Source organism: Lontra canadensis, unplaced genomic scaffold, assembly GCF_010015895.1.
Source record: "Lontra canadensis isolate GAN:19392208 unplaced genomic scaffold, GSC_riverotter_1.0 scaffold1, whole genome shotgun sequence".
NCBI classification, from domain to species: Eukaryota; Metazoa; Chordata; class Mammalia; order Carnivora; family Mustelidae; genus Lontra; species Lontra canadensis.
This window is the reverse complement of record NW_022630995.1, coordinates 54,255,184-54,282,742: the sequence shown is the minus strand read 5'-3', so window position 1 is coordinate 54,282,742 and position 27,559 is coordinate 54,255,184. Positions and strand designations below refer to the sequence as shown.

The 27,559-nt window shown below is 44.7% G+C and overlaps 1 protein-coding gene across 1 annotated transcript; it reads left to right on the top strand.

Moving 5' to 3' along the window:
- Positions 1-1,412: 1,412 nt before the first annotated feature.
- LAP3 (leucine aminopeptidase 3) lies at positions 1,413-26,634 on the top strand. Its single transcript, XM_032854481.1, has 13 exons — positions 1,413-1,551; positions 3,849-3,964; positions 5,184-5,238; positions 5,898-6,003; positions 7,109-7,268; positions 8,588-8,752; positions 12,265-12,423; positions 16,323-16,447; positions 17,554-17,642; positions 18,805-18,907; positions 23,588-23,667; positions 25,494-25,603; positions 26,076-26,634. The coding sequence occupies exons 1-13, from the start codon at positions 1,450-1,452 to the stop codon at positions 26,263-26,265; spliced, it is 1,560 nt and encodes a 519-aa protein (XP_032710372.1). The 5' UTR covers positions 1,413-1,449; the 3' UTR covers positions 26,266-26,634.
- Positions 26,635-27,559: the final 925 nt, after the last annotated feature.

Genomic DNA, 27,559 nt, shown 5'->3' with positions numbered 1-27,559 from the left:
TCAAAGTTTCCGGATGGTGTGCCATCAAAGTCTTAGTCAAGCTGAGAAGGGGACAGAAGGAATTGGGGCATAGGCACATATCATGAAAGACTGTCTCTTTTTATCTCTTACACTCATGATGTATCTTGCTTCTATTCATAATGAAGTCCTTGAAGCCGTGGATATTTAAACCTACAGTTTCTAACAAAGAACTTAGGGAACACTTTGTAACCTTAAGGTTTGATCAATGGCTAAGTCTTACACCCCAAAGTGGTCAATAATACTGTCTGGTAAGGACAAGAGTTATTGGGAGGCTATGACATTTATTTCTCGCTTACCCCATTAAGTATATGAAGATGTAAATGCTGTGGTCCTTGAAGCACACTGTGCAGTTGGTGTATCCCCACCACCTCCCTGTGCCCTAAACTAAAATCAAAGATCCAGCTAAAATTAGGATCGGACACTGGTGTAATATTAAGGATAGCTTCCCTAATGCCTTCTTCCGTGTGCTTCCCAATGTTCTCAGAGTTGCATTCAACCACGTACTTTAAAAAAAAAAAATTTATTTTTTCACTTTTAGAAAGAGATAGAGAGAGAAAGCCAGACTGCACTAGCAGGAGCTAAGGGAAGGGCAGAAAGGGAGGGAGGACAAGCAGACTGGGCTGAAAGCAGAGACAAGGTGAGGCCAACCTCTTGACCCAAGACCAGAGGCGCAATCCAGAGTAGGACACTTAACCGACTGAGCCACCCAGGTGCCCCCAACCATGTACTTTTTTTTTACAATAAAAAATTTAAGACCTTTTTTAAAAAAGGAAACTTGTGTTAAAACATTGAGCACTATTCACAAGGATCCTGTTTTCCAAAGTAATACTTAGGGTGTCTTCCATTTTAACATCCCTGGACGACATGCAAGTTCAAAAGAGTTCCCAAAAAGGATACGAATTTAAAAAAAACTCGATAGGAGAGCCTTTAATACCTGGCTAGACCTCTACAGTAAAACCCCATGTCTCCTACCTCTCCCGGGTTTCCCGGAGCCCCACCTCCATTCCCGACCCCCGCCCTACGGCGTAATCTAGACTCCGCCAGCCTCTTAGCTCTAGCCGGCACCGGGACCCGCAGGCTGGCACACTCCTGAGCCTGCGCCAGGTCCGCGCGTCCATCCCAGCACCGCCCAGTACGCGGCCGCGCGCCTTCCCGCTCCGCCCCCTGACATCTGCCCCGCCCCCAAGCGCCGTCCGCTCTGTCCCGCCCAAGCTCGTCCGCGTACAAGCTTGACCGTACCCAAAAGCCACGCCCCTCGTGGCCTCCAGCCACGCCCCTGACGCCTGCCGGGCCTCTCCCTGGCTCCTTGCCCCCCACCCTACCGGGCGCGCGCACGCTGTCCCCGAAAGCCCCACCCCCAGACCAGCGCCGGTCCGCCCAAATCACCACGTGCTCGCTGGAGGGCGGCGCAGGGGCTGAGCTGGGAAGATGTTCTTGCTGCCCCTTCCGGCTGCCGGGCGAGTCTTCCTCCGACGTCTGGGCGTGAAGCATTTCTGGGCACGGGGTCTCGCCGCCGCAGACATGACGAAGGTGAGAGGCTGTCACAGGAGTCCCGCTCCGGGCGACCGGAGCTTCGAGGGGTAGTCGAGACCGCGGTGTCTGGCTTCTGCGCCAAGTTCGAAAACCCGGCTCAAAAGTTCCCTGGCATTGCCGAGCTGGGCTTTGGCCCGGGCAGGTGGCGTTGGGCTGCCCATCCCCCAAGCTGTTTGCCGAGGGTGTCCGTTCTTCCATCCTTTGCTTGGGCGGGGGGGGTGCGGCGCGGCGCGGCGGAGAGAGCTAGGTTCCGAACTCCGGCCGAGAGAGAGTGATACCTGCGGCCACCGTGTCCTGAGCTCGCACTCTGTGCGGTGTCCTGAGTCCTTGTTTTGTTTAGCCCGCGCTGTGCCCCAGGAAAGGACAGTGCCGGTGGTGTTGCCACCGTAGCTAGGACAGAGCACGCGTTCGGTGAGGTGCAACGTCCTCTAAGGTCCCAGAGTCGGCCGGTCTCGGACTCCACTCACCCCCCCCCCCCACGCAGTCTCCCCTGAAATGGAATGTCAGGACAACAGCTCCTCCGGAACTAAATTAATTGCCCGAGTTTCTAGAGGAAAAATAGCGTTTCTCTAGGGAAAAGGGCTTTGCACTGGGACCCATATCTTTGTGAAATTAGAAGGAGAGCGTCTTGCAGGAGAAAAGCGTTTTCCATCTAATTGAACTAAAAAAAATTATGAAGGTCCCTATTGGGATGTGGAGGATCTGGAAAGGTGAATGGTTCGTGGAAGAAGCCACAAGCTTGGGTATCACGCTTAAGGACCGACCAGAAGAAAATGGCTCTGTCTGGCAAGGAATATTCTAGATAGGGACTGAGCTCAGGCCTCCAGCAGTATCGCAGGTGGCAGGGGGACCAGATGCCTTGTCCTGTGTTCTTTCCAATACTGTGCAACATCCTTTCCAGGTGACAGCTGGGTCCTGTGTCCCTAGTTCCCCACTTGGTTCTACCGAATTCCAGGCAATGGGCAATCTTAGGAAAATTAGAATCTGGAAAATTTACACCAAAGAAAAATTATCTTTTTGATGAAGAAGAGAAAGAACAGTTTGCTCCAAGTACCAGTGTGATTTTGTGGAAAGGTGGTGAGATTGTCAGAGAAGGAATCAAGATTCTTGCTCAGTTCTGGTGGACATGGGCTAGTAGATCAGACCAGGTTTCTTCTCTCTCTTAGTCTGTGGGAAGAAGAGTACGTGTTCTTTCCACCTCACAGCGTGGCTGTAAGGCAGAAAACATTTTAAAGTTAAAAATTGCTGTGCAAAGACAAATAGTGATTCCCAGGTTGACTTCCTTCTTTCAGTTGTTTGAGGCGTGACAGGATAAGCTGCTAAATGCTGGGCACAGGGCTCTACTCCTGCCCCTGCTGCCTCTCTGTGAAGATGCATCCTTCTTTCAGCCTAGGAATTGGCCAGAGTGCATATTTGTATTGGCAAGTGCAGCTATTGGCTTTACTGTGGTGGCATCCCAGAATACCTGAGATTTGCATTTGGAGATTGTAGGGAATGGAAAACTTCCTTCTACTCAGCAGGCTTCTGTGGCTGGACCTGGGAATTAAAGGGATGTATGACAGGTTAGCAGGGAAAAGTATACAAAATTTGTTTGATATTTTTACATGGACATGGGAATCTTCGAAAGGAGAATGAAGACCCACCCATAAGCCTCGAGGCCTGATAGCCTGTATACCTTTTTAAACAGAATGAGCAGTTGTTGGGATGTGACGAGACAGGGGGGGTTGGGCTGGGGCAGGAAATTTTGTGACAGTGACTGAAGTATGGAGAGGGGAGATTAATGGAAGTTAAGGATTATTTTAGTAGGTTTGTTTGTGTGGGTCCATTTTGGTGCTAATTCCCAGTCTCTGGGGATAAGAATGTTCTCGTCTTAGTACAGGGAGAGCACCTTTCTTACAGGCAATTTTTTCACCTGCTTTTAGGTAAGAAGTGGCATATTTTGGGGTGGCATGTTCTGAATCCCCTTGTGGTCTAACTTGGTTAAAAACAGACTTGTTTTCTTAAACAAAACACCTTTCTGCCCTTCTTTGTTTGGAAGTAAAGGAAACCCTTTATGCTGTGAAAGCCCTTTCTTGGGAGGCACCATGAAGACCCAGGACAGGTACTACTTGGGAGTCTTGCTTAAGGCAGGATGTAAGTGTAGCTGACTGCCCAGCACCTGCTTCTTTTTTGGCTTTGTCCTTGAGGGGAACACAGTTTGGGTGGAATTATTTGCTGCTTCTGGAACGTGGGGAACTCTGAGTCTCCCGGCGATCTCTAATTATACTTATTTTTTCTTGTTTATTCTTTCTCAGGGTCTTGTTTTAGGAATATATAGTAAAGACAAAGAAGATGATGTGCCACAGTTTACGAGTGCAGGAGAGAATTTCGATAAATTGGTGTCTGGAAAGTTGAGAGAAATTTTGAACATGTAAGTATTCACCTATGAGCTCCAGGTTTTAAAATGCCCTGAAATCGAAAGAGAATTTTTTTTCAGTGCTTTATTGTTAGTACGTAAAAATGAACGGAAGTCAGTTGGCCATTATCTTCTCAGTGGAAGTGAAAGTATTTGCCCCTGGAATGCACTTTGGTACTTTGCCTTTCAGTAGGGGTGAGTCTGCAATTCTGGGAAGTCAGGCCACTTCAAATCAGAAACAGATTGTGAGAGACCGACCCAGAAAGATCTGGAAAGTACAGATTTCCTCATCCCACACTCATCCTAGTCCCTGGACTAGTTCAAAACAGTTTATGGTACAGCTCCATTCTTGGTGTGCCTTGACTTTCAGAGTCTCCCAAGTGAATCCCTTGAGGGTATAGTTAGACTACAGATTCTAATTCAGTAAATCTGGGGGGGGGGGCTGCTACTGAGAGTACTCAGATTAGCTATAATTTAGAGGAAGTACAGAAAAATTGGAGTTTCCAGCACCTTCTGAGCTGTTGGCCACATTTGGCAGAAGGGGAAGTGTCAGCATAAAGCCACTGCAAGTATATATTATTTGGATTATAGATAACCTGTTGGAATACAGTCTGATAATTACAGTAATTGTCTAATACCAGAGTAATAGAATGTGCATTCCTTCTCAATTCCCAGTCCTTCACCAGTAGACAGTAATTAATTCATTAATCCAAAATCCCCTGTTAGAGGACAGTACAGCCTGGCCTTCCTACAGATAACTGTCAGCTGTGGCATCAGGGCATCCAGTCTTTTGGCTATAATTATTCTTTGCCACCTGTTTTGTTTGGAAATTGCCCATTATCCCATCTGTACAGAACCCCCCACGCACCCAAGAGCCTGCCTGCTGAACACTGCTGTCAGCTTGGCCGTTACGAAAGATGGGAGATTCGGGGCTAGCCTTCATCCAGTGCTCTGTTCCCCCTCTGTAGCCACACATTACCCACCCAAGGCATTGCTTTCTGTAGTTGTTTTCAAAGAAGTATGTACTAAATCCCATGTGGAAATTTCCTAAATGATTCTTGAGCTAGAATTAGAAGTGCTGCATCTGAAAAAATCTGTATTTTGATAAAAACATAAATGCAGCAAATTCACAGAAGCAGCAGAGTATTGTAATAACGTGAAAGGTACATATATGTCACTTTCCAAAGGAGCAGAGACAACTAGTTTTTGAAACAAAAATTTCCTCTTGTTTTAGATCTGGACCTCCTCTGAAAGCAGGCAAAACCCGAACCTTTTATGGTCTGCATGAGGTATGAGATGAGGATAAATTTTTATTTGGCAAAGCCTTGGTGAGCCCCTCCTGAGTGCCAAGTACTGTGACTGCACAGTCATTCAGAAAATTTTTGTATCTGATTGTGTGTATGCTTTTATCCCTGTGTTAACCCACAAATATTACTTAAGATTGTGAAGAGACAGTTGGCTGTTAAGAAGCATTGCATTGCAGTCTGTGAGCTTTCTTTGTTCAGTTTCCATATTTGTGGCACAGGCTTACATAGAATTATTTGCAAGATTATCCTTACTCTACCTTTTAAACGCACAAATAGGGGGCACCTGGGTGGCTCAGTGGGTTAAAGCCTCTGCCTTTGGCTTAGGTCATGATCTCAGGGTCTTGGGATCGAGCCCCGCATTGGGCTGTCTGCTGAGCGGGGAGCCTGCTTTCCCCTCTCTCTGCCTGCTTCTCTGCCTACTTGTGATCTCTGTCTGTTAAATAAATAAATAAATATCTAAACCCGCAAATGGTACAGTTTTACCAAGAATACAGGGTAAAATAGAACAGAATAACCAAATTTCATGGGGAGGTTCCTATGAGGAGGTGAAGGTAATTGTGTGGGAGCTCCCAGACCCTTCCCTGCTGGAAATGGATGTTGTAAACACATGAAGGGGTTGATCTTGTGCGTGTGCTGAACAGGACTTCCCCAGCGTGGTGGTGGTCGGCCTCGGCAGAAAGGCAGCTGGAGTCGATGACCAGGAAAACTGGCATGAAGGCAAAGAAAACATCAGAGTCGCTGTTGCAGGTGATTGCACTTCCGAAGTTCAAGGTTGATGGAGAGTCTCGAGGATGTCCTCTTTAAGATAGTCTCTTTCCGCTCACTTGGTGCTTATATCCGTCACCACCTTCCACCACATTCAGGGAAAACACTCACCTGAGCAAATACTCAGTTTCCCTTACATGTATGCCTGGCCTTAATGTAGATACAGAAGGTCAGCTTTTGAAATTTTAGTTTTGATATTTCCATAGCTTGTGTTTGGAGGTTTTGCGACCATTTACTTACTGCCTCCTGCATTATAGACCTTAGAGCTCTCTTTTACCAGAAAGTTATGGTGGATTTTTTTCCCTTTTGTAATACAAACCTGGTGTTGCTTGGCTTAAATGATGTAGAAACCTCTTACTTAAAATTAAAAGAAATGGGGGCAAAGTGTGGGGTGCTTGTTTCTTGCTCCTTACCAGAGGTAGGTGTCTGTCCCAGTTTGCCATGTGCATGGTTTACACGTTGAGGTAGATGCCACTGAGTCACTTAGGGGCTGAGCAGCAGAATGAGGCCTTTACCACAGAGACTGGTCAGAGATGCTTTGAGAGACATTGCTGAGGCAGTGATCATTAGCTTGATTGATCTTTGGCCCCGTGGATAGCATCTCTCCTTGTTAAATCTGCTTTCAAAGTTCATGTTGAGTGATTCATTCATAACTTTTATTTGGGACTTTTTTTTGCTGATCTGATCTTCATAAAATGCTTTGTTATTAATGGACTTTACTCAGTTCTGTGGACATAATTTCAGTGTCATCATTCCTCTCCCATTTTTAATCTGGCCCGCTCTTGGTGACTGGAAAGCTTTGTCAGGAGATTCTGGTGTTTCAGAAGTTGTACAGTAATAGCAGCCGCTTCTGAGGGCCCGTTCTACGAGGGGCCGGGCCAGCCCTTCTATCTGTGAGTCTGTCCTCCCACTACCTGTGTGTGGACACAGGCTCACTTCACAGAAGGACGCTCAGAGAGGTCAAGTGCCAGTGGGATTGGAACCCCAGATCTCTTATTTTCTCAGCCCACTACCATGCCTCTGCTTCTGCTATTGGGTTGCCTCTGACTGACTCCATTTTTTCTGTTTTTTCTCTGTCCTTCTGAAGCGGGGTGCAGGCAGGTTCAAGATCTGGAAATCTCTTCTGTGGAGGTGGATCCCTGTGGAGATGCCCAGGCAGCTGCGGAAGGAGCGGTGCTTGGTCTCTACGAGTATGATGACCTAAAGCAGAAGAAGAAGGTTGTCGTATCTGCGAAGCTCCATGGAAGGTGCTGGAACAAAACCAAGATCAGGCTTGCATTTCCGGACATTCAGATAGTGGGGCGTTTGGTTAGGAGCTGCCTGCTTCTCACTGTGGGCACATCACACAGCTTGTCTGGGACTGGCCCCATCACCTCAGCCGTTTTACAAGTGTGGTGACTGTCCCTATGCTCTGCTCCTGGCTTTCACCAGGTGCAGGTTTCAACCCATGGCTTCCTAGGCCCTTACATGCTTGCTGGTTACTGGGAAGCCAAACAAAGTCGACTCTCTGAAGAGGGAGGAATGAGGTGACAGGTCCCAGCAAGTGTTGTTATGAATAATTTCCATTTAGCCAGCATCTGCTGGCACTGTGTCAAATGCCAAGATACACAGATAGAGGGCTCTTAGGGTCCTTGCCCTCATGGTCTTGTGAGGAGAGTCATTTTTCAGCAGCCTTACTGAGTACCTACTACATTGCAGCCCTATCTGTCCTGGGTTCTAGGAGATAAAGCCTCTGCCGTCAGGGATAGACAGAGGTGGGACCTTCAGGAGATGATGCTATGAGGACAGTGGGGTCTTGATACAGTCTGGGGTTTGGCAGCTGTGAGAGGGTAGTTTGAAATGAGAGCTCTGCTACCATTCAGCCTGGCTTTGAATCCTGACTCTCCTACTTGCTAGCTGGGTAACCTCAGCGAATGACTAAAATCTCTGTTTCACTTCCTTCATTTGTTCAGTAGAGCTGCAATGCCAATGTCATAGGGCTTTTATGATTGAAAGACACTGTCAAGTGTGCAGCACATGGCAAATTAATTCCTGTTGTGCCTAAGAAGAGCCGAGATCATGACATGCGTGCCTGTATCTTTTCTTTGCAAGCTGGTCCTTGCCCTTTGGTGGACTTGTGTTCAGAGCCCTGACCTGGGCAAAAAGAAAGCAGAAAGGCCTTCACTTTCACTTCGGGACTGTTGAGTGTGTTTGCTCCATACAAGCACTGGGGGCTGCCTCAACCCTGCTGCAGTGAAGGAGGACACAGTGGACTGTTGGAAAGATGGAAACCTCTTCCTTGGGTTTGTGTGTTAGAGTTAGGACTTTGGAGACCCATCAATCTACCCTTTTTCATGCACATGAAATGTGAAATGCTTCCCTCCTCTAACTTGGCTCAGCCAGGGCCTTGTTTTCTAGCTCTTGGGACCTGTTACCCTGTGTCAGAGCAGAGAAAGATCCAGGTCCCGTGTGTCCATTTTGCACTTGGGGTCTTCTCCTTTTGTTTTTGTAGGGTAAGAGCCCTCCTAGTTGCAACACAGTATCTTGAGAGGTTGTCTGACAGTGATCTTCTGCTTTCTTCCACCAGTGGGGACCAGGAGGCCTGGCAGAAGGGTGTCCTCTTTGCTTCTGGGCAGAACTTGGCACGCCACTTGATGGAGACTCCAGCCAATGAGATGACGCCAACTAAATTTGCTGAAATTATTGAGAAGAATCTCAGAAGTGCTAGTAGTAAAACAGAGGTCCACATCAGGTAATGAAGGGTCCTGTCATAGACTCAGGGTGTTACAGGTAGGAGTATTGGAGTTCCTAAAAGTCCAGCACCCTCAGTATTCAGAGGAGTGACTCAAGACCAGGAAGATAAGATGACCCATTGGCAGCCACAGACAAGCTAGGATAAGGGCTCAATTTGAGGTTCTTTTCATGCCTTTGAACGAGCACCTTGACTTCACAGTATATACTGTGTGTGTGTGTGTGTGTGTGTGTGTGTTTGTAACAGCTTTCTTGAAATACAATTCACAAAGCATACAGTATAAATACCACATAAAGGGGGGCACTTACCGATTTTTACTATATTCACAGAGTTGTGCTACCATTACTTCAGTCAATTTTAGAACGTTTTCATTACCCCAAAGAGAACTTTGTACCCATTAGGAGGCACTCTTTGTTTCTGTCTTGTCCCTCACCCCCACCCCCAGCTTGCAGTCATCAGTTGGTGTACGTTGGGTTGTTTCTACCGATTGGATACCTTGAGTAATAGGGCTGTGAGTGTTAGTGTATGTTTTTTGTGTGAACATACTCTCGTGTCTCTAGTGTGTGTACTTAGAAGTTGAATTGTTGGATCAAATGGTAACTCTGTTTTGTTTGTTGAGGAATTTATGTATCCTGTTTCCTTTGGGTGAGATCCTTCTGTTTTTTCTCTTTCTGACAGAAATAAAGAACACAGCATTCATAAGTTGGTATGAAATGAGAATCTGTGTCTTGTAGACTCCCAGATTCAGTACCAGAGCTGGTGTTCTCCAGCAGGCCTGAGTGGTCATTGTCAGCAGCTGGGCTGGGGGATGTAAATGCCTTCCCCTCCATTTCCTTTATCCTCCGGCGGTCTCCCCATAACCCTAATGCAAACCAGGTCTGAGCATTGGGGGATTTAGGATTAAAAAGAATCAACAGATACTTGCTTTACCTAAATAGTTCTTTATGTCCAATGTTGTATCTCAAGGGAGCTTGCACTTAAAAGGTTTCTTCAGTGCTTAATTGTGACCACAGTTCACATTTTTTAGGAAAATCCCTGTGGTCTCAACAGAGTGAATAAAAATGTGTAATCTGTAGAAAACAAAGGACTTAGAGCTTGATGACACTTTTGGAATGGCTGGCACATATTTAACCTGTGGTAAGCTTTAGTCTCTATAAAGGTGTTTTGGCAAAGACTGTTCTTATTTGAGGAGACACCAGAGCTGTTTTATGTTAGCAAACAGTGACTGTGTGGTTACACACCTGTGAGGGCACTTCCTGTGTGTGCCTGAGTGTTTGGCATATAAAGGTTGGGGGTGGTGGTCTTTGCCCTCAAAGCAAGGAGGAGCTTATAAGCAGGAATAGGCAGAGAAAAGGGGTATGCAGAGGATCCTAGTCTAGGAGGGTTCTGGGAGAGCCAGAAAGGCTTGCCAACGAAAATGGGGCCTAAGCAGAGTCTGAGAGATTGCACAGAGGTTAGCCATGGAAAGAGAGTTGGATGGGGCATTTCAGATGCAGAAGCTCGTGTGCAGTGGCCCCTTGGGAAACTGCCAGGGCTTGTGAGCCAGCCAAGGGAAGGTTCAGGCAGGGATGAGGCAGGTCAGGCAGGCAGGGTTTAACCATTAAACAGAGAAAGCTGCACCAAATCTGCTCTAGTGTAGGTGGCTCTAAGTCAGAGAAGTACAGACGGGACTTTCAAAAGACCAGGGCTTTCATAAAGTACATCAAGTACTGGGAGTTTGTGGTTAAAATACCGACGTTATACAACCCTGCTGCTTTTGAAGTGGTGTTTTCATTGTCATCCCTTCTGTTTTTATGTTCTTCTCTCCCTGAAGTAATATTTGTGGCTTAACACAGGGATAATAGCATACATATACATACCTTTCACATTTAATAGTTGTAATAAATGGTTGGGCAAGTGTAGGAGGAACGCTCCTTGGTGTGGTGTTTTTCTGCTTTGCCTGTTGGGAGTGTAGGATTTCTCTCCTGGCCTAGTTCTTGTGGCCAGAATTCAATACAAAGACCTTTGTACCCCTCACCTACCAGGAATAGTGATACGGCATCTGTTTCCTGGGTAGCATTACACGCTGCCCCATTGGGATCACCCCTGGTGATCCTGTGTTTGTTAAGTAATTACTGGTTTTCCCACTTCAAGCAGACATCAGACTGCAGTTGAAGCCGTGAGAAGTAGTATGACAGTGTTGAAAAGGTCAAATTCCAGCAACTCTGAAACCGCAAAGAATTGTGATGCTTTAGTCCAGTCATTGGACTGTAGCTTTGTCGGATTTTTTTGTTTTTGTTTTTGTTTTGTTTTTATCGGTTGGTTTTTTGAATCATTTTTAGAAATACAAAAAATAAAGCACTGCACCCAGAAATTGCATCCTTTATGGTCTCAAAGCTTTGCTAACTTTATCTAACATGAAATCTTTAGATAGAGATCAATAGATTAGGGGGAACAAATCAAGCAATACTTACTGACTCTGTCCTGTTACCTGACATTGTATTGTACGTTATAGGTGAATTCTCTTGGTAATTCGGTGGCTTGTCTTTTGACAGATCTATCATTGACCTCGTTTTTTGGGTTTTTTGTTTGTTTGTTTTAATATTTTATTTATTTGAGAGAGCAAGGGAGAGAGATACCAAGAAAGCACAAGCAGTGGGGAGAGGGAGAAGCAGGCTCCCCGCTGAGCTGGGAGCTAGACATGGGACTCAATCCCAGGACTCTGGGGTCATGACCTGAGCTGAAGGCAGAGGCTTAACTGTGGGAGGCCACGTTAAGGCTTAAGATGAGGACCAAACCAGGCCCTGACTTGTGCCTTCTTTAAAGGCTGAATAGCCAAACAAAAGCCTTAGGTCGATAAAGTCGAGTAGCACTGAGAAAGGGTCTGTGCTATGTGTTGTGTGCTCGCCTACGTGACTTCCCACACGCTTGCTAAACAAATGAGAACAATTCAGTTGGGGTCATAAGTTCGTGGCTGGTCCTTGCTGCCCTAGTACAGCCCATAAATTACTTTCAGATTTGCTGTATCAATACAGAACAATTGTACTGGCATCAGCCATTTGGCATCACGAGGTCTGCTTATAGTCAGTTGTGAAACTTATTATGGGAACTCATGGTTGTTTAACTAGACACAGGTGTAGTGCTTCTCCTATGATAATATCACTATATATATGGCCTTAATGCTTTCAATAAACTTAGCACTGTTGGACATCCTCCTCAGTGCTCCTTCTGCCCCCATCTCTCTGCTTCTCGAGTTCTTTTCTTCATCCTCTTACCCTCACGTTCCTGGTCGATTTGTCGCGCCGGCTGCGACACTTAACCGACTGAGCCACCCAGGTGCCCCAGCCTCGTTTTTTAGATGAGGAAACAGGCTCAGAATCAAGTGGCCCAAGAATATACAGAAAGCAAGTAGGATGTGATAATTGAAGCATTAACACGTGTATACATTTTAAGAGTTTTACATAAGAATTTCTAAGTTATTTTGAAATAGAGATAACCAAACATGTTGATTTTTCTCTTCTTCTGCCCCATAGACCCAAATCTTGGATTGAGGAACAGGAAATGGGATCATTCCTGAGTGTGGCCAAAGGATCTGATGAGCCTCCAGTCTTCTTGGAAATTCACTACAAAGGCAGCCCCAATGCAAGCGAAGCACCCCTGGTGTTCGTTGGGAAGGGAATTACCTTTGACAGGTACCTCTTTATGTCTCTGTGCTTTGCATTTGGTGAATTCGCTGCTGTATGTACTTGTATCGTTTATTTAAAGTTTGCTTCACAAGCATGGTGTCTGGTCCAGGCTTATATGTTACTTTAAATATATTAAGCTGCCATTTGTAAAATGCTTATTGTGTCTCAGACAGTCTATTGGGCATCTTACATGTGTTATCCTTGATCTTACTCCTGGGAGTTAGGCAGACCTTCTACAGGTAAGGAAAGCATGGCTTGGAGAGGTGCAGTAATTTGCTCAGAGCCCCATAACTCATACATAGAGTCGGATGTCAAACTCATGTCTTGAAAATGACTTAAGATCTTTCCACTGTACACCTTGACTTTCCTGTATGGATATTAAAGCTCCTTCATGTGGATAATGGGAGACAGCTGTTTGGATCATGGCATTGCCCCTTTGCTTGCTTCAGATTGCTTGCTTTAGCCGACCAGCCTAGCTCTCATTAATCTTACTGAACCATAAGTATATTTTAGAATTGAGAACTGGTTATTCCAAACAAGGAGAAGCTGAGGTGGAGGAGGTGGTGTAGGTCCCTATTTCCCGTGGGAGGCACTGGCCGCTAATTAAGCATGAGGGTTAAAAAGGATTACTTGGGCAAAAACTAAAGTAGATAAAACACCTGAGCTATTTGTTGTGGGGTTTTTTTGTTTGTTTTTTAACTACAGGACTTCTCAGGGCACAGAATATAGTGTTTTCTAGGCATCCTTTTGGAGGGAATTTAGTTCTCTTGGGACTCATGGTCTATGGAAACTACTTTGGAAAATGCTTGTACGGATCCATAAAATCTGGGTGTCCCCAGTACACGTGTGCACCCATTCAGATGCTCTGCCTGAAATGTGAATGAGTGCAGTCCTCCCAGGAATGCTTGCTTGCAGGTGCTGTGAGACCCAGCCCGGGCAGAGCTGGAGGCCAACAGTGTCTTCCTTATGTTAGCCTCCTCTGTCTTCCACCCAGAGGTCCACCTTCGCTCTTTCAAAGCATTGGTCTCCAAACAATCATTCTGTAGCCCATCACTAAAAGATTCAAGCTCATATTGTTCACATTATGCATATTGATTTTTAAGTTACATCCGTAGGCAATCATAGACATAAGACTTACGTGTCTGTCAAATTGCTAATTGTGAAGATTTTATACTGTCTGGAGCTATTTTTTTTTTTTTAAGATTTTATTCATTTATTTGACAGAGATCAAAGTAGGCAGAGAGGCGGGCAGAGAGAGAGGAAGGGAAGCAGGCTCCCTGCCGAGCAGAGAACCCGATGCGGGGCTCGATCCCAGGACCCTGGGATCATGACCTGAGCCGAAAGCAGAGGCTTTAACCCACTGAGCCACCCAGGCGCCCTGGAGCTAATATCTTGGTGCAGCATTAATGCTCAGTATGAAACTTATGGTTAATACTAATCCATACTTGAATTTGTGCTATGAGAATAATTTAGCAAGGAAACCTGACTTAGTCTTTGGGTTTAGAGAAAGCTTCTTTAAAGGAGTTACAGGTTAAGCTGAAGATGGGAATGGTAGGGGTGCCTGGGTGGCTTAGTCGGTTAAGCAGCTGTCTTCAGCTCAGGGCGTAATCCCAGGGTCCTGGAGTCGAGCCTACGTCTCCCTCTGCCTGTTGCTCTGCCTTCTTGTGTTCTCTCTCTGCCAAATAAATAAATAAAAATCTTAAAAAAAAAAAAAAAGTGGGAATGGTAGGAGGAGTTAGTGCAGCAGGGAGTAGGGCAGGGAAGAGCTTGGTGGAGGCTGCAAGGTGGGAAGGACGAGGGAACTCCTGGCCCTGAGAGATGGGAGAGTGGCTCTAGCAGAGAGTAGCAGGGAAGGAAGCACATCGTGGCTGGAGAGGTGGGCAGAGCTGGGTGGTTCTGGGCCCAGTTGAATTTTGGACTTTGCTCTAAGAATAATTGAAGTAACTGAAGGGTTTCTAGCTAAGGAAAGCCCATTTCTTCTGTAAGTGTTAGGGTTTTAACATTTAAAGCTCTGATCCATTTTGATTTTTTGTGCATGCTGTTGAAAGCATTGTGGTTTTTTTTTTTTTTGTTCTTTCCATATGGATGTGTATTTGTTGCAAAACTTTGTTTAAAAGACTGTCCTTTCTCCGTTGAACTACCTTGCACCATTGTTAAATCAGTTGGCCATATTATTGTGGGCCTAACTCTGGTCTCTCTGTCCTTCCCCCAGGACCTTGCGACCAAGTGTCTAATGAGTACAGCTTTGTCTTGATACGTAGTGATATATGGGTTCTCCAGCTTTGCTGTTCTTTTTTCAAAATTACGTTAGCTGCATCCTTTGCATTTACATACCAGTTTTAGAATTAGCTTACGATTTTTCACATGCACACACATGTGCACGCGCACACACACACACACACACACACACACACACATAACACACATAAAGGCTACCAGGATGTTTGTTGAGGTAGGAATTTTTTATTTTGGTAAAAAAGGTAGTTGTGTGAGGAATAAAATGAGGGGGGTAAGACTGATACAGGTAGACCTGATTTACAGCAGCCATGGCAAACACCCCAGTGATGTGATGGTGGCCTCACCAGGATGGATGCAGTAGAAAAGAAATGTATGGATTTGAGAGGGATCTAAAAGGTGCGCAGTGATAACTGCTGCTCTTTGATTGGCGGTTACTTTGAACCATAGTCCTGCTCAGGGAGAGTAAGAGTGAGTAGACAGAATGACCTCATGTACTGGTGTGTTCCCTGCCCCCCCGCCCCCTTGGGGTTCTCTGTGGACTTCTTGAACCAAGAGTGTGTTTCTTTCCTTATTCTGAGCCAGTGGGTCATCTTTAATTCTAGGTGTAATTGACAGCCATCCCATGATCAGGGGCTTCTGAGGTGAATGAGAATCAGGACTTAATCCCTAAGGAAAGCAGACCTCCGTGCAGGGAGTAGACTCTGGAGTCACAAGGGCAGGTTGGCAGCAGGTCTCAGAACCCAACAGTTGGAGCCCGGGCCCCAAGCCCAGCCCATGAAGCAAGTGGTTTCTGCACTCTTATAGACTGGAAGCAGAGAAGTCACTAGGTAGTTAAAGAAGCCTGTTTGGGGGAGTAGTTTGGGTTTTTGCTAAAACTAAAACCCTTCAGAGCTCTCACACTTGAGCACTGTCTTTAAGGCTTTGGGTGAGCATCTTTTTTCTTTGGTTCATTCTTTTTTTAAAAGAAGTTATTTATTTGAGAGGGCTTGTTAGAGCATGAGCAAGGGTGCAGGGGGAGAGAGGGAGAAGTAGGCTCCCCGCTGAACAGGGAGCCCAGTGGGGGACTTGATCCCAGGACCTTAGGATCATGACCTGAGCTGAAGGCAGGTGTCTAACCCACTGAGCCACCCGGCCGCCCCTGGGTGAGCATCTTCGTTGTGCGTCTGCCTGATTCAGGTTGTATTTTGCCATCGGCAGGATGAAGCACACCTTAGGGGTGTCCCTCTGTCCCATAGCTTGAAGGGGATCCTTCCAGTCTACTGAGCTTGTTGGCTTTGCTTCCCTAACAGTTTGTGACCCTCAGGTTCAATAAGTTGATCAATTCATAAAATTTGCTGCAAAAACGAGTATGTGGGTGTCAGGAGTTAATGGGCAAATACAGAGATGGGATTTGAGCAGCACAGATCGCATGATATAGTAATATTTCCACTGACACGACTTACATTTCATTCAAAAAGAAATAAAATGAGCTAAGAGACCCATTTATATTTTTGCAAAGTTTGCAATATCCTCTTTTAAAATGTTGAAATCATTCGGATTCTCAATTAAGAAATTTGAATTTCCTTTGCAAGGGAGATAGTGCCTCTGTTTATATATTCGCTCTTAAGGAAGTGATTTGGGTCCTCTCTGTTGCCACTGATGTTGCACACTGTCCTTTTCTCCCACAGTGGTGGTATCTCCATCAAGGCCTCTGCAAATATGGACCTCATGAGGGCAGACATGGGAGGAGCTGCCACAATCTGTTCGGCCATCGTGTCTGCTGCCAAGCTGAACCTGCCCGTTAACATCATAGGTGAGGGGGCAAAGGGGGTGCCCTGGGGAGTCTGACAGAACAGACAGCAGACATGGTTTCCTCTAACCTGAAAAGACCAAGCAGTGGTTTTCATCAAGCAGGACCTGTTGAGCTAAGTGTTGTCTTATCTGAACTGATTGAGTTAAATGTGTTTCGCAGTCACGGGCCATAGCTAGAATTGATTTTTTGGTACTTCTGCAAAAAGCATTTAGCAGGCAGGGGCACATAATGTCAAGTCTGTGATTTACTCCAGTGAAAAATGCTCAGTAGTCAGGGTGGAAGGGCATTGCTGGCATATGCAGTGATTGTCTCATAGGGGTTGTGGCTGATTACGAGGCAGGATGTGCGGAAAATGCGTGAGACAGAAAAAGCGTTCGGTCCGCAGCAGCTCTTCGTGGAGCTCCAGATGCCAGACACAATGCTGGGAGTTTGCCATGTTTCAGAGGAGTGTGGGGATGGGGGGAGGCTTTGGTTAATGACTTCAACTGTGTCACGTCCGTTAGGTCTGTCTCACATGCACCCTCCCCCTTCCCTGCCAATATCCTAGTCTTGTTTTGCAAAAGTAAGTTGCAGACATGCCATGTCACTCCCGAATGCTTCAGCATGTGTCTGTCTGCTAAGAACAAGGACATCCTGTGTAATGACCATACCATTATCATTCCCAGGGATTGATAGTCTTCTAATTCAGACTTCCCAGTTGTCTACAAAAATGTTCATTTTGTGTACACACACACACAAACACACTCGTTTTTATTTTTGAAACCTAAGAGCCAGTTAAAGATCACACATTTATGTGGTTTCCAGGTCCCTATTTTTTTTTAATCCGGAATGTTTTTCCTGCCCTTTTCTTCCTTCATGATATTGGCAGTTTTGAAGAGTTCAGGCTTGTCTTGTGATGGTCCACAATTTGGATTATTTGGCTAGACTCTTTGGTTAAACACATGCATTTCCTGTGGCTGGTGCACACGATGTCCTTGGTGATGCTACATTTGATAACTTGGGTGTCTGTGGCATACTTCTGATGGCCCACCAGTGGCCTGGGTCTGTTGGGTGTTGAGTGTGGACCCAGCACATTCCATGTTCCTTCATATATGGTTTTCCAATAGGTTTGGCCCCTCTTTGTGAAAATATGCCCAGTGGTAGAGCGAACAAGCCTGGGGATGTCGTCAAAGCCAAGAACGGGAAGACCATACAGGTGTGTGAATGCCAGACATAGCTCTGCCCATTCTGGTGATCCTAGAGGAACTTCCAGTCACCACATAAGCACACCTTGAATGGAAGTGGAGCATGGGCTCCATTTAGGGGAGGGTGGTATCTTCATTGCAGGGAGTTCATACAAAGTCAGAAGTATTTCTTCATGGGAATTTTAAAAGTATTTTCTCTATCTTACTCTTCCTCCTGTAAACCATGCACACAAATTACCACAAATCTGCAGCAAGCCTTGCACAGCATGGCCAGACAGGATGAGTATGAGCAGTTTTCTAGAGCTAGACCTGTGCCATGCATGATTAACTTCTTCCCTTTTGGTGTTCGGGTGGAGCACACCATCCTGAGTCATGGACTCCATACCTCCAGGGATGTGGCTGCAGGGTCTTCTGCTGGGGCACCTGCATGCGTGCACACACTGCCCCTAATGCCTGGCCACTGTTTAAAAGAAGGGATTCTTGGGACGCCTGGGTGGCTTAGTTGGTTGGACGACTGCCTTCGGCTCAGGTCATGATCCCGGAATCCCAGGATCGAGTCCCGCATCGGGCTCCCAGCTCCATGGGGAGTCTGCTTCTCCCTCTGACCTTCCCCTTGCTCATGCTCTCTCTCAAATAAATAAATAAAATCTTTAAAAAAAAAAAAAAAAAAGAAGGGACTCTGGATCTCAGCTCAGGTCTTGATCTCAGGGTCATGAAGTTCAGCCGCACGTTGGGCTCCATGCTGGGTGTGGAGCCTACTTTAAACTTTACAAAGGTGCTGAAGTTGCAAGGGTTTTTCCTGTTTGGAGAGCTGGACTACCACCTCACTGTAACCTTCCAAACTCTTTAGCCTCTGTGTCTTCAGAAAATTCTGAACCTTTCCTTTGGTCCTGCTAGATACTTGTTGGTACAATGGGCTGGACATTTTCTATTTATTTCTGCTTCCAAAGTCACGAGCGTTTGGGCATCAGCTCCGTGTACAGGGATTATTAAATTATATTTGCTCTTCAGATTAAATAGATTCCTATTCTAATTGACGTATACATATGTTTTTGGTACGCTGGCAAGTATCCCGTTGGCTTTCCTCACTTTTAACTTGAAGTGTTGTATCTTGTGTTGATATTGTAGACATGTGTTTTCTTACCCTGACTCTTTCGACCCTTCTCTTCTCAGGTTGATAACACCGATGCCGAGGGGAGGCTTATTCTGGCTGATGCCCTTTGTTATGCACACACCTTTAACCCAAAGATCATCATAAATGCCGCCACCTTGACAGGTCAGACGCGTGCTTTTTCTGCTTTTGTTTGAAAAAAGCCACAGTCATTGGCGTAGGGTGCGCACCGTAACTCAAGGCATGATTTTTCTGAAAGTTGGCTTGTTCTACCTGCACTCAAATATCTTTCACCAGGGGAATTGTTCTGCAGCTGTCTGCTGTTCTAAACATTAGGTTTGTTGTTTTAAAATATTCCAGGCTGCAACTCCAAAAAAATAACAAGCAGGTTACCTCAGCCCATCCAGAGTCCCCTCTGCAAATGACTTGAGGTGTTTTGTGGTATGAGTGCTGTTGGACACAGATCTGAAGATATTAGTGATAGATCCCCAAATCAGGAGCTCTTTGTATTAATCACAGTGTATCTGATGTTAGCTGAGTTTTCTGAACTTTCTGTACTTGTTATAAAGAAACAAAAACATGGTGGAGGGGTGGGAAGGTCCTCCTTTAACAGAGGCAGTGAGGCATAATGTCCAGATCAGCTCGCTGTCGCCTTCTGGGCCTCTTACAGCCCTTCAGCCATGGGCAAGTTACCTGACCCCCCTTGCAGCACTGTATCTAGGAGCCCGTGTTACCCTAGCAGAGTAGTGGAGTTCGGGAGGAGTTTTTAGGAAGCCTCTTTAACTCCGCCCCTGCGTGTGGCAGACATTGGCTAAAGGAAGGCTAGTAGCCCACTGGGCCTGTGAGTCCTGAACTCATTCCCTAAGGGATGACAATAGGCATTGCTTTGCTGCAGGTGGCAAACAGTAGTAGTCTTTCATCTAACAGTTCTCTTTCCGGGGTTCATTCTGTTTCTGTCTCTGCCTCTTTTAAGATTAAAATTCAGATTTTTAAAAAAAATCTTTTGGGTTTAATTTGTCCTCTGCTCATGTGAGCCTTTATTATAGCAGAAATCAATTCATGTTTTCCCTTTTATGGGGCTCTAACAAGAGTGCATAGATTTGCTAGGAGTCCTTTTTTTTTTTTTTTAAGCCAGCATTACAGTATTTTTGTGGTCGTCTTTCTCCCTGCTCGATCTAGCAAAGGGGAGCTGGAGGTTGGGGGTGCTGAGACCGGTGGTTGGGGGGCAGTGGTGAAATGGGTGGTAGTATACCCTTTCTGTAAATAAGAAATCATAGCCCCCTTCCCTTCCCCTTTTTTTTTTTTTCCCCCTAGTCTGAGGGTGGGAAAGTTGGCCCCAGGTTATTAAGAGCAAGCTGATGGGTGAGCCTTTACACTGCCCGGGCGTTGGCCTGGCTGAAGTTCCCCACACACTCACAGAGCCCCTTCTGAGTTCTAATTGCTGTGATCAAAGGGGAGAATAAGAAACACTTCGCAACCCCAGGTTCATGGTGGGAGGAAGTACGCAGTCTTTAGAGATGGAGGCCCTGATCTTAAGTTGGTCTTGCAAGACCAACAAGATAAACATGTTAGCCAAGATAATAGCATGTGATTTTGGACAAGGTCAAAGTTGTCTCATCCGTAAAAAAGGGTGTAATAATGCCTTACTGACAGGTGGAGTTTCTGTGCAGATGAGATGAGATGAAACAGGGTGATGGCCCTGGCCTGGCAGACATGAAACCAGTGTTCACTGTCCTTGAAAAGGCAGGCCTGTACCACACCGTAGGAGCTGTGGCTTTTTCAGGGGATGGCCATTCAGTAGTGCTGCCTGTTTTCATTTTCCTCATGCATCGTTGTGATTTAGGATCAAAAAAGAGTGGTGACATCAGCACCTTCCTTGGAGCTTTGATTCTTCTGTGGGACTATAACAATTCTGGTAACTTGATCAGTTAGCACCGTTGGCTCCATATGGGCCTTGGAAAAGAATATGGAAAGTAGGTCCCTGCTATTGGTAATTCTGAAATTGGTGATGGTAGCAGTTCTGTCATTGTATGTAGAAAATAGAGCATTTTCTAAAGAATGTAGTGAAATCAGCTTTAGAGCCTTGATCTCAATTGGAATCATATGAAATATTTACATCTACTGCTTTAGTAGAGGATATCACATTCTTACTTGAAGATGGGGCATCTTGCTGAGAACTGCTTCTGAGCTGGGATCTGAAAGAGGAAGCATCGCTGGGTGGAGGAGGGAAGGAAGAGCATCTCAGAGGAGGGTGCCCTTCACTTAGGGGCATGTGAGGATAATGGCAAACGGGACTGGGAAGAGCACAGTGTGACTGGGGTGGGCACACAAGGCCAGCATTAGGAGGCACCGGACCCCAGCTTGGCTTTGACGTGTTTCTGGGGTTTGTCCTGAGCTTAAGTGCAGCAGGAAGCTATGGGGGCAGTAAGATCATGTTTGTGCTGAGAAAGGGCCGGTGCTGGCAGTGTGCAGAATACCCTGGAGAAGGGCCTGAGGGGACTGGCAGGCCAGCTAGGCAGTGAGCAGTGTGCTTGTTGACTCATGTAGATGCGTGAGTGTGTATGTAGACGCATGAGTGTATGTTACAGACAAATGTTACAGTATGTGCAGATGGCTCCAAAATAATCTGTCAGGCAGGGGGTGTAGATGGAACAGGTTTGCCCAGGAGTTGGTAATTGCTGATGCTGATTAATAGGTATCTGCATTTATTACACTGTTTTCTTCATGTGTATTTGGAAATTCCCAGAAGTTTATGTTGTTGATTTTTAAGACCATTATTACTGCAGTCCAGTTTGTGGATGATGATGGTAGCACTAGCAGTAGGGAGAACGTGGATAGGCTTGAGAGAGGATTGGGAGGTAGAGAGTAACAAAACCTTAAGGAACAAATGACCAGACAGACAGAGCTGCCCAAATGTCATGCAGAATCACAGGGTTTTACAAATGGGTCACTGCTTTTTGTTTTAAATGATCAACGGTTTGACATCCCTTATGATTAACCAACTATTAATGTAATTTTCTTGTGACTTTTGGAGAAAATATACAATTCAGTGCCCTCGTGACACACAGGAATGGATTTCTTACGTGTTGCTCCCTTCCCTGGAGAGTCTGTGTAATTGTGGTGTGTGTGTGGCTGGTGGGGTTAGCCAAGATAAACAAAATGAAATGATGGCTCTGTGCTGTATTCCTTTAGCCAGAGATGTGTGCAAATATTTACCCACAGACATGCAAATCTAGGGGATCACTCACTGCATGTCCTACAACCTGTGATGCCAATTTCAAAGAAATGGGAGGATATGGGAAGTTTTGTTTATTGTTAAAAAAAGTCTACAAAACAGTGTATATAATTGTATTTTCAACTATCCATTTTTGTTGTGGGAGATACTAATAAGCAGTGCATGAGAAGCCACCATGCAAAGCTATACTTAAGGATTAAGGAGCAAGCTGGAGGGGTGCCTGGGTGGCTCAGTTGTTGGGTGTCTGCCTTCGGCTCAGGTTGTGATCCTAGGGTCCTGGGATCAGGCCCTGCATCGGACTCCTTGCTCAGCGGGGACCCTACTTCTCCTGCTTCAGCTCCCCGTGTTTGTGTTCCTTCTCTCACTCACTCTGTCAAATAAATAAAATCTTAAAAAAAAAAAAAAAAAGCAACCTGGACATGACTTGTGAAAACTATAAAGTTTCCCTCATCTTCTGTGGTGTCTCCTCTGAGGTTCCTGGAGTGTCCTATTACTGAAAGATAGTGGGGTTTGCTTTTCCTTTTGCATAAATACTGAGCTCCAGAGTGCTAGGCCCTCAGCACATACTTAGGAATCAAACATGATCCCTGCCCCAGAGCTTGCTCAGGGCCAGGGGAGTAACAAAGGAAACTGTTAGGAGCTGGTACCAGAACTAGAGGAGTTGCTGAGCTGCAGCACCTAATTGTGGTTGACATTCAGGAACGTGTGCCTGCAAAGAACCTGGAAGTCTGGATTTTTAACTTGATTTTTAAAGGTATATTAATATAGGGGCGCCTGGGTGGCTCAGTTGGCTAAGCAACTGCCTTCAGCTCAAGTCATGATCCCAGGGGCCTGGGGATTGAGTCCCGCATTAGGCTCCTTGCTCAGTGGGGAGTATCCTTTTCCTTCTCCCTCTGCCCCTCCCCCCTGCTTGTGCTCTCTCTCATGCTCTCTTACTCGCAAATAAATAAATAAAATCTTTAAAAAACATACATAAATATAAAAAGAGAAGTCAACCAATGGAGGCACCTTTGTTGGAGAAGGAAATGCAGATGTAACAAATATGTTACAATAAAATAATAATACTTTTTTCCCAAAAAAAGAAAAAGTGGCAGAGAATCTTAATAGCAGGTATTTACAGATGTGATTAAAAATATTGAGGAATTAGAGATGCCTAAATGTCCCATAGGGAGTGAATTTTGATAACCTCTACCCGATGGACTTTTAAGATCATTAAAACTACTTTGTAACATTTGTTTCTAAAAGAGGAAGCATAAGAGGAAGAACACATACTTGGACATGAACAGTATGGTCTTAATTATGTTTTTTAAAAGTTCAGAAAAAATATGGAAGGAAATATTAAAAACATGTAATGGTTATGCTGAGGATGAGGTTACTGATGATATTTGGTATTGTTTCCTTTTTTACATTTTCCTTAATAATTGAAGTTGAATTCTAGTTGCGAAAGTAGGAAGATATTAAATACATTAAGGATTTCTGAAGCTTCTCTAGTTTTGAAAGTGAAGCAGATACTAAAATCAAATTACAGGGTGAAGTTTTGGTTTCAGCAGCAGAGAAACCCATCATGCCTGGAGAGACTGAACACTGACCTGAAGCCTTGTGTCTTGCAGGTGCCATGGACATAGCCTTGGGGTCTGGTGCCACTGGGGTCTTTACCAATTCGTCCTGGCTGTGGAACAAACTATTTGAGGTAAGAATAATAGGTAGAGACTAAAATGACATATGATTGAATTGTTGTAGTAGAATAATAATTTTTACTGTTTTATTACCCCTGTGTTAAAGTGATTTTTATGTCATAGATTTGCCTTTGAATTGAAAATACCATACACTCTATTCAGTGTGTTTTGGTTTCTCTATAAATGTTCCGAAATGATAGATACCACATTTCTCCTCTCCTCCTGTGGCCTCAGAATGATGTGAAAGTGACTCACAGAACTACGGCCATTGTGCAGACTCCCTGCGGTAGAAAATGTTATGAGAACAGCTTTGTCAAGGAAGGGATGACCTTTAGTGAATGCTTGTTGTGAATAAGTAGGGCTTGTCCTGATCCATTTGTGGGCGGTGATAAGGACGTCTTCTGACTGCTATGCTCTATGCCTTCTGCACACTGTTCATAGTGAGCCTACCTCTTCCAGACAGCAAGCTCCTATCACCCCCTCCCCAGTTCCTTTACCCACTGCCTGCGGCTTTCCCCAGCTCACCCAACTCAGCCTTACTTTAGCCTGGCTGGAGGCAGCCTGCAACTCCAGTCTCTTGGTGGCGCCGCAGTCTGCTGTGATCATCACTCTGGTTCACTTCTTCACTGGTTTCTGTTTTAGCTGCCTCTGCCAGTTTTTCCTTCATCTTCCCCTTTGGTGGGTGTTCGGCCCTAGACCACATTCTCTTCTCCCTGCCTCCCCACCACCACCTTCTTCATGGGGAAGCCCAGTGGCTTCAGCTAGCACCTCTCTGCTGCTTGCTCCCATCTCTTTCCTAAGCTCCAGACCCTGTGTATCTGCCTGGTAATGAGACAGCTCCCTCTGGTACCTCCAGGAGCTTACTACCTGCCAGTGAGAGACAAATCCAGAATGTCCTTGAATACATCTTTGATGTTAGTTTATGGTCCTAAATTTACCCTTCATGCCTACCCCTTGTGACATTCAGCTCAGTTGTCTCTGTGCAGGCTGGGCAGGGGACTCTCCTCTGGACTGTCATGCATTCAGTGTCCCTCTTTATTAAGCACCTACAGTGCTGATTTTTTAAAATTTAAGCTTTAAAAAAAAAAATCAAAGTTCTGTGTGCATGAACATTACCAGTCAGCAGTCTACAACAGTCTACAGTCTTATCTTCCCAGAGGCAGCTGCTTTCAACACTGGGGCTGCTCCAGCTGCTGTTTACTCATGACTCCAAATAACGGCTTCTGTTGCTGCTTCCTGACTTTTCACTTTTGGGTCTTCTCTCTGACCACAGTATATTAAAACAGTCTGTGTATCTGTTTCCTTTACCAGCCTCTGGGCCTTCTGATGGCTCAGATATTAAATTTCTGTGTAGCCCCAACACCTAGTGGTGCTCTGTCAAGATTCAGTAACTGATTGATGTTAATGAGTGTGTGTATGATAATGCGAATACATAAGGTCACCTGGTCTTGGGCTCTGGTCTTCAGTGATGCAGTTTCAGACTTGTATTCCTTAGCACTCTGAGCTGACAAGTATCACAAAGGCCATTTCCCCATAATCAATCCCATAAAGTCGATGTACTGCTGAATACCATCTTACTGTAAATTGTCATCCATAAGAATTGGTGATTTTGGCAAATGCCCTACAGATTTGTGGAGTGTTTTATAATATCCCTGGTTTCATTTATAATTCTTTAGTAAATCTTTAGATTAACTGAAATGTTTCTGAACCCGCTTGCATAGTTCCCTGTTTTGGAGGTCAGAACAGTTCTGGCTTTCCAGCATTGAATACTTTAGTGCTGTGAATTTAACCAGAGCTTGCTTCTTGCAGTCTCCAACTATTGTAACTATTTCTGCTTCAGGCCAGTATTGAAACAGGGGACCGTGTCTGGAGGATGCCTCTGTTTGAACATTATACAAGACAAGTTGTAGATTGCCAACTTGCTGATGTTAATAACATTGGAAAATATAGGTATGTAAAAGGAGCTATAAAAGTACATTTTTACAATCACTGGTTACCAAAATGACCACTTTAAATTTTATGCCCTTTCACAGAAAGTGTAGCCAATTTCCTTTTGATACAGTGCTCATAAGCCCTAATTTCAAATGTCTTTAATTTTCAAGGTATTTTCCATCTGGTGCTCAAAATTTTGCAGGTTTTTATGGCCAAAAGTCATTTTAAACAAATCATAAGGGAAAGAAAAATGAAAAACAGGTGAATTCATTACTATGGGAAAGAGGAATCTACAATTGATCCTTTATTGCTTAAAGCTATGTCTGAAAATAAATATTCTGAAAGTGGTTTTGGGTTACGCTCTTAATCTCATAAACTTGACTTTTGCTTTCTGGTCATAGAAGCTACTTAGTGAGAATAGAAAGTCTTAATGGAAGTGTTCAGTGAACGTTACATGGGGTTAAAAAATGATTTTTGTCTTTCTCTTTAGGTCTGCAGGAGCATGTACAGCTGCAGCATTCCTGAAAGAATTTGTGACTCATCCTAAGTGGGCACATTTAGATATAGCAGGTGTGATGACCAACAAAGATGAGGTTCCATATCTGCGGAAGGGCATGACTGGGAGGCCCACAAGGACCCTGATAGAATTCTTGCTTCAGTTCAGTCAAAACAGTGCTTAGTTCAGATTTTCTAAAATTCTCTCATTCTGTCTTGAATGGGCAGTTGAGCCTCAAAATATTTTTGAATGGATGGATGAAAATCTTTCAAAGGAAACAAAGCGTGGTATTTAAAAATGTTGAACAAAAGAAAATTTGATTGCCTTGATTTGTTGATTTTGTGTGGAGATTTATAAAGGTAAAGCTAATCTCTAGCCTGGCAAAGATTTCTAAGATATTCTATAAATCATTAAATGTTTAAAAACTACCTAGTTAATTTTCAGAGTATATGTTTTTAATTGAGCAAAGGTGTCTTTTAGATTTGTGATGCTAGGAATAAATTAAAGGTTACTATGCAATTGTCAGAAATAATAAATCAACTTTTTGTGCTTTCTGGTGTGGCTCTGGTATTCTGTATTACTGTATACTCAGTAGTAGTCTAACTAGCTTTTTTGGCTGTGTTATGTGAACTAAGTAAGATGTTACAGTATTTTCTCAATGTTAATAATCACTTTAGGGCACTCAGCAATGATTTTATCAGTTGATGAGGTAGGTGCTATTATCCCCATGTTACAGATGAGGAAAATAGTCACCAGAGAGAGGGAGGGGTAAGAATATGTCAAAAATGTCAACATGGAGGACATTAGGAGAAGGAAAGGAAAAGTGAATTGGGGGAAATCAGAGGGGGAGACAAAGCACGAGAGACTGTGGATTCTGAGAAACAAACTAAGGGTTTTGGAAGGGAGGGGGCATGGAGAGATGGGTGAACCCGATGGTGAATATTAAGGAGGGCACGTATTGCATGGAGCACTGGGTGTGGTGCATAAACAATGAATCTTGGAACACTGAAAAAAAAAAAAAATGTCACCAAGCTACTAAGTGGGAGAACAGAGATTTAAACAGGAGGGAGCCTGCCTCCACAGCTGGCTTAATTGTTACATTGTAATGCTTCTGTCAGTTCAGTGACTTGAGTGGATGTGGGATGTATTTGAGTTAAGGAACAAGACCAATAAAAGAGACTGTTCATGGGTAAAATATTTGCTTACCACCTGGTACTACAACCAGTCAAAAAATTGTACTTGTGCAGATTTAGGACAAAGCTCTCCTCTTTTCTTTTGTATCTAGGTGAACAAATTACCCATGAATGGGATCCCTCTACTTTTTTCTTTTTTTAGGACTAAGCATTTGATAAGAAACCTGTTTATTGGAGTTAATTTTAATATTTTATTATTTTTAAAAGGTATGTTTATTTTAGAATGTGTGTGTGGTGGTGGGGCAGAGGGTCAAAGAGAAAATCACAATCTCAAGCAGACTCCCC

Coding starts and splice junctions, on each gene's coding strand:
- LAP3 (XM_032854481.1), top strand. CDS start 1,450: ATGTTCTTGCTGCCCCTTCCGGCTGCCGGGCGAGTCTTCCTCCGACGT. Junction 16,448..17,553: donor CCTGCCCGTTAACATCATAG/GTGAGGGGGCAA, acceptor GTTTTCCAATAG/GTTTGGCCCCTCTTTGTGAA. Junction 17,643..18,804: donor AGAACGGGAAGACCATACAG/GTGTGTGAATGC, acceptor TTCTCTTCTCAG/GTTGATAACACCGATGCCGA.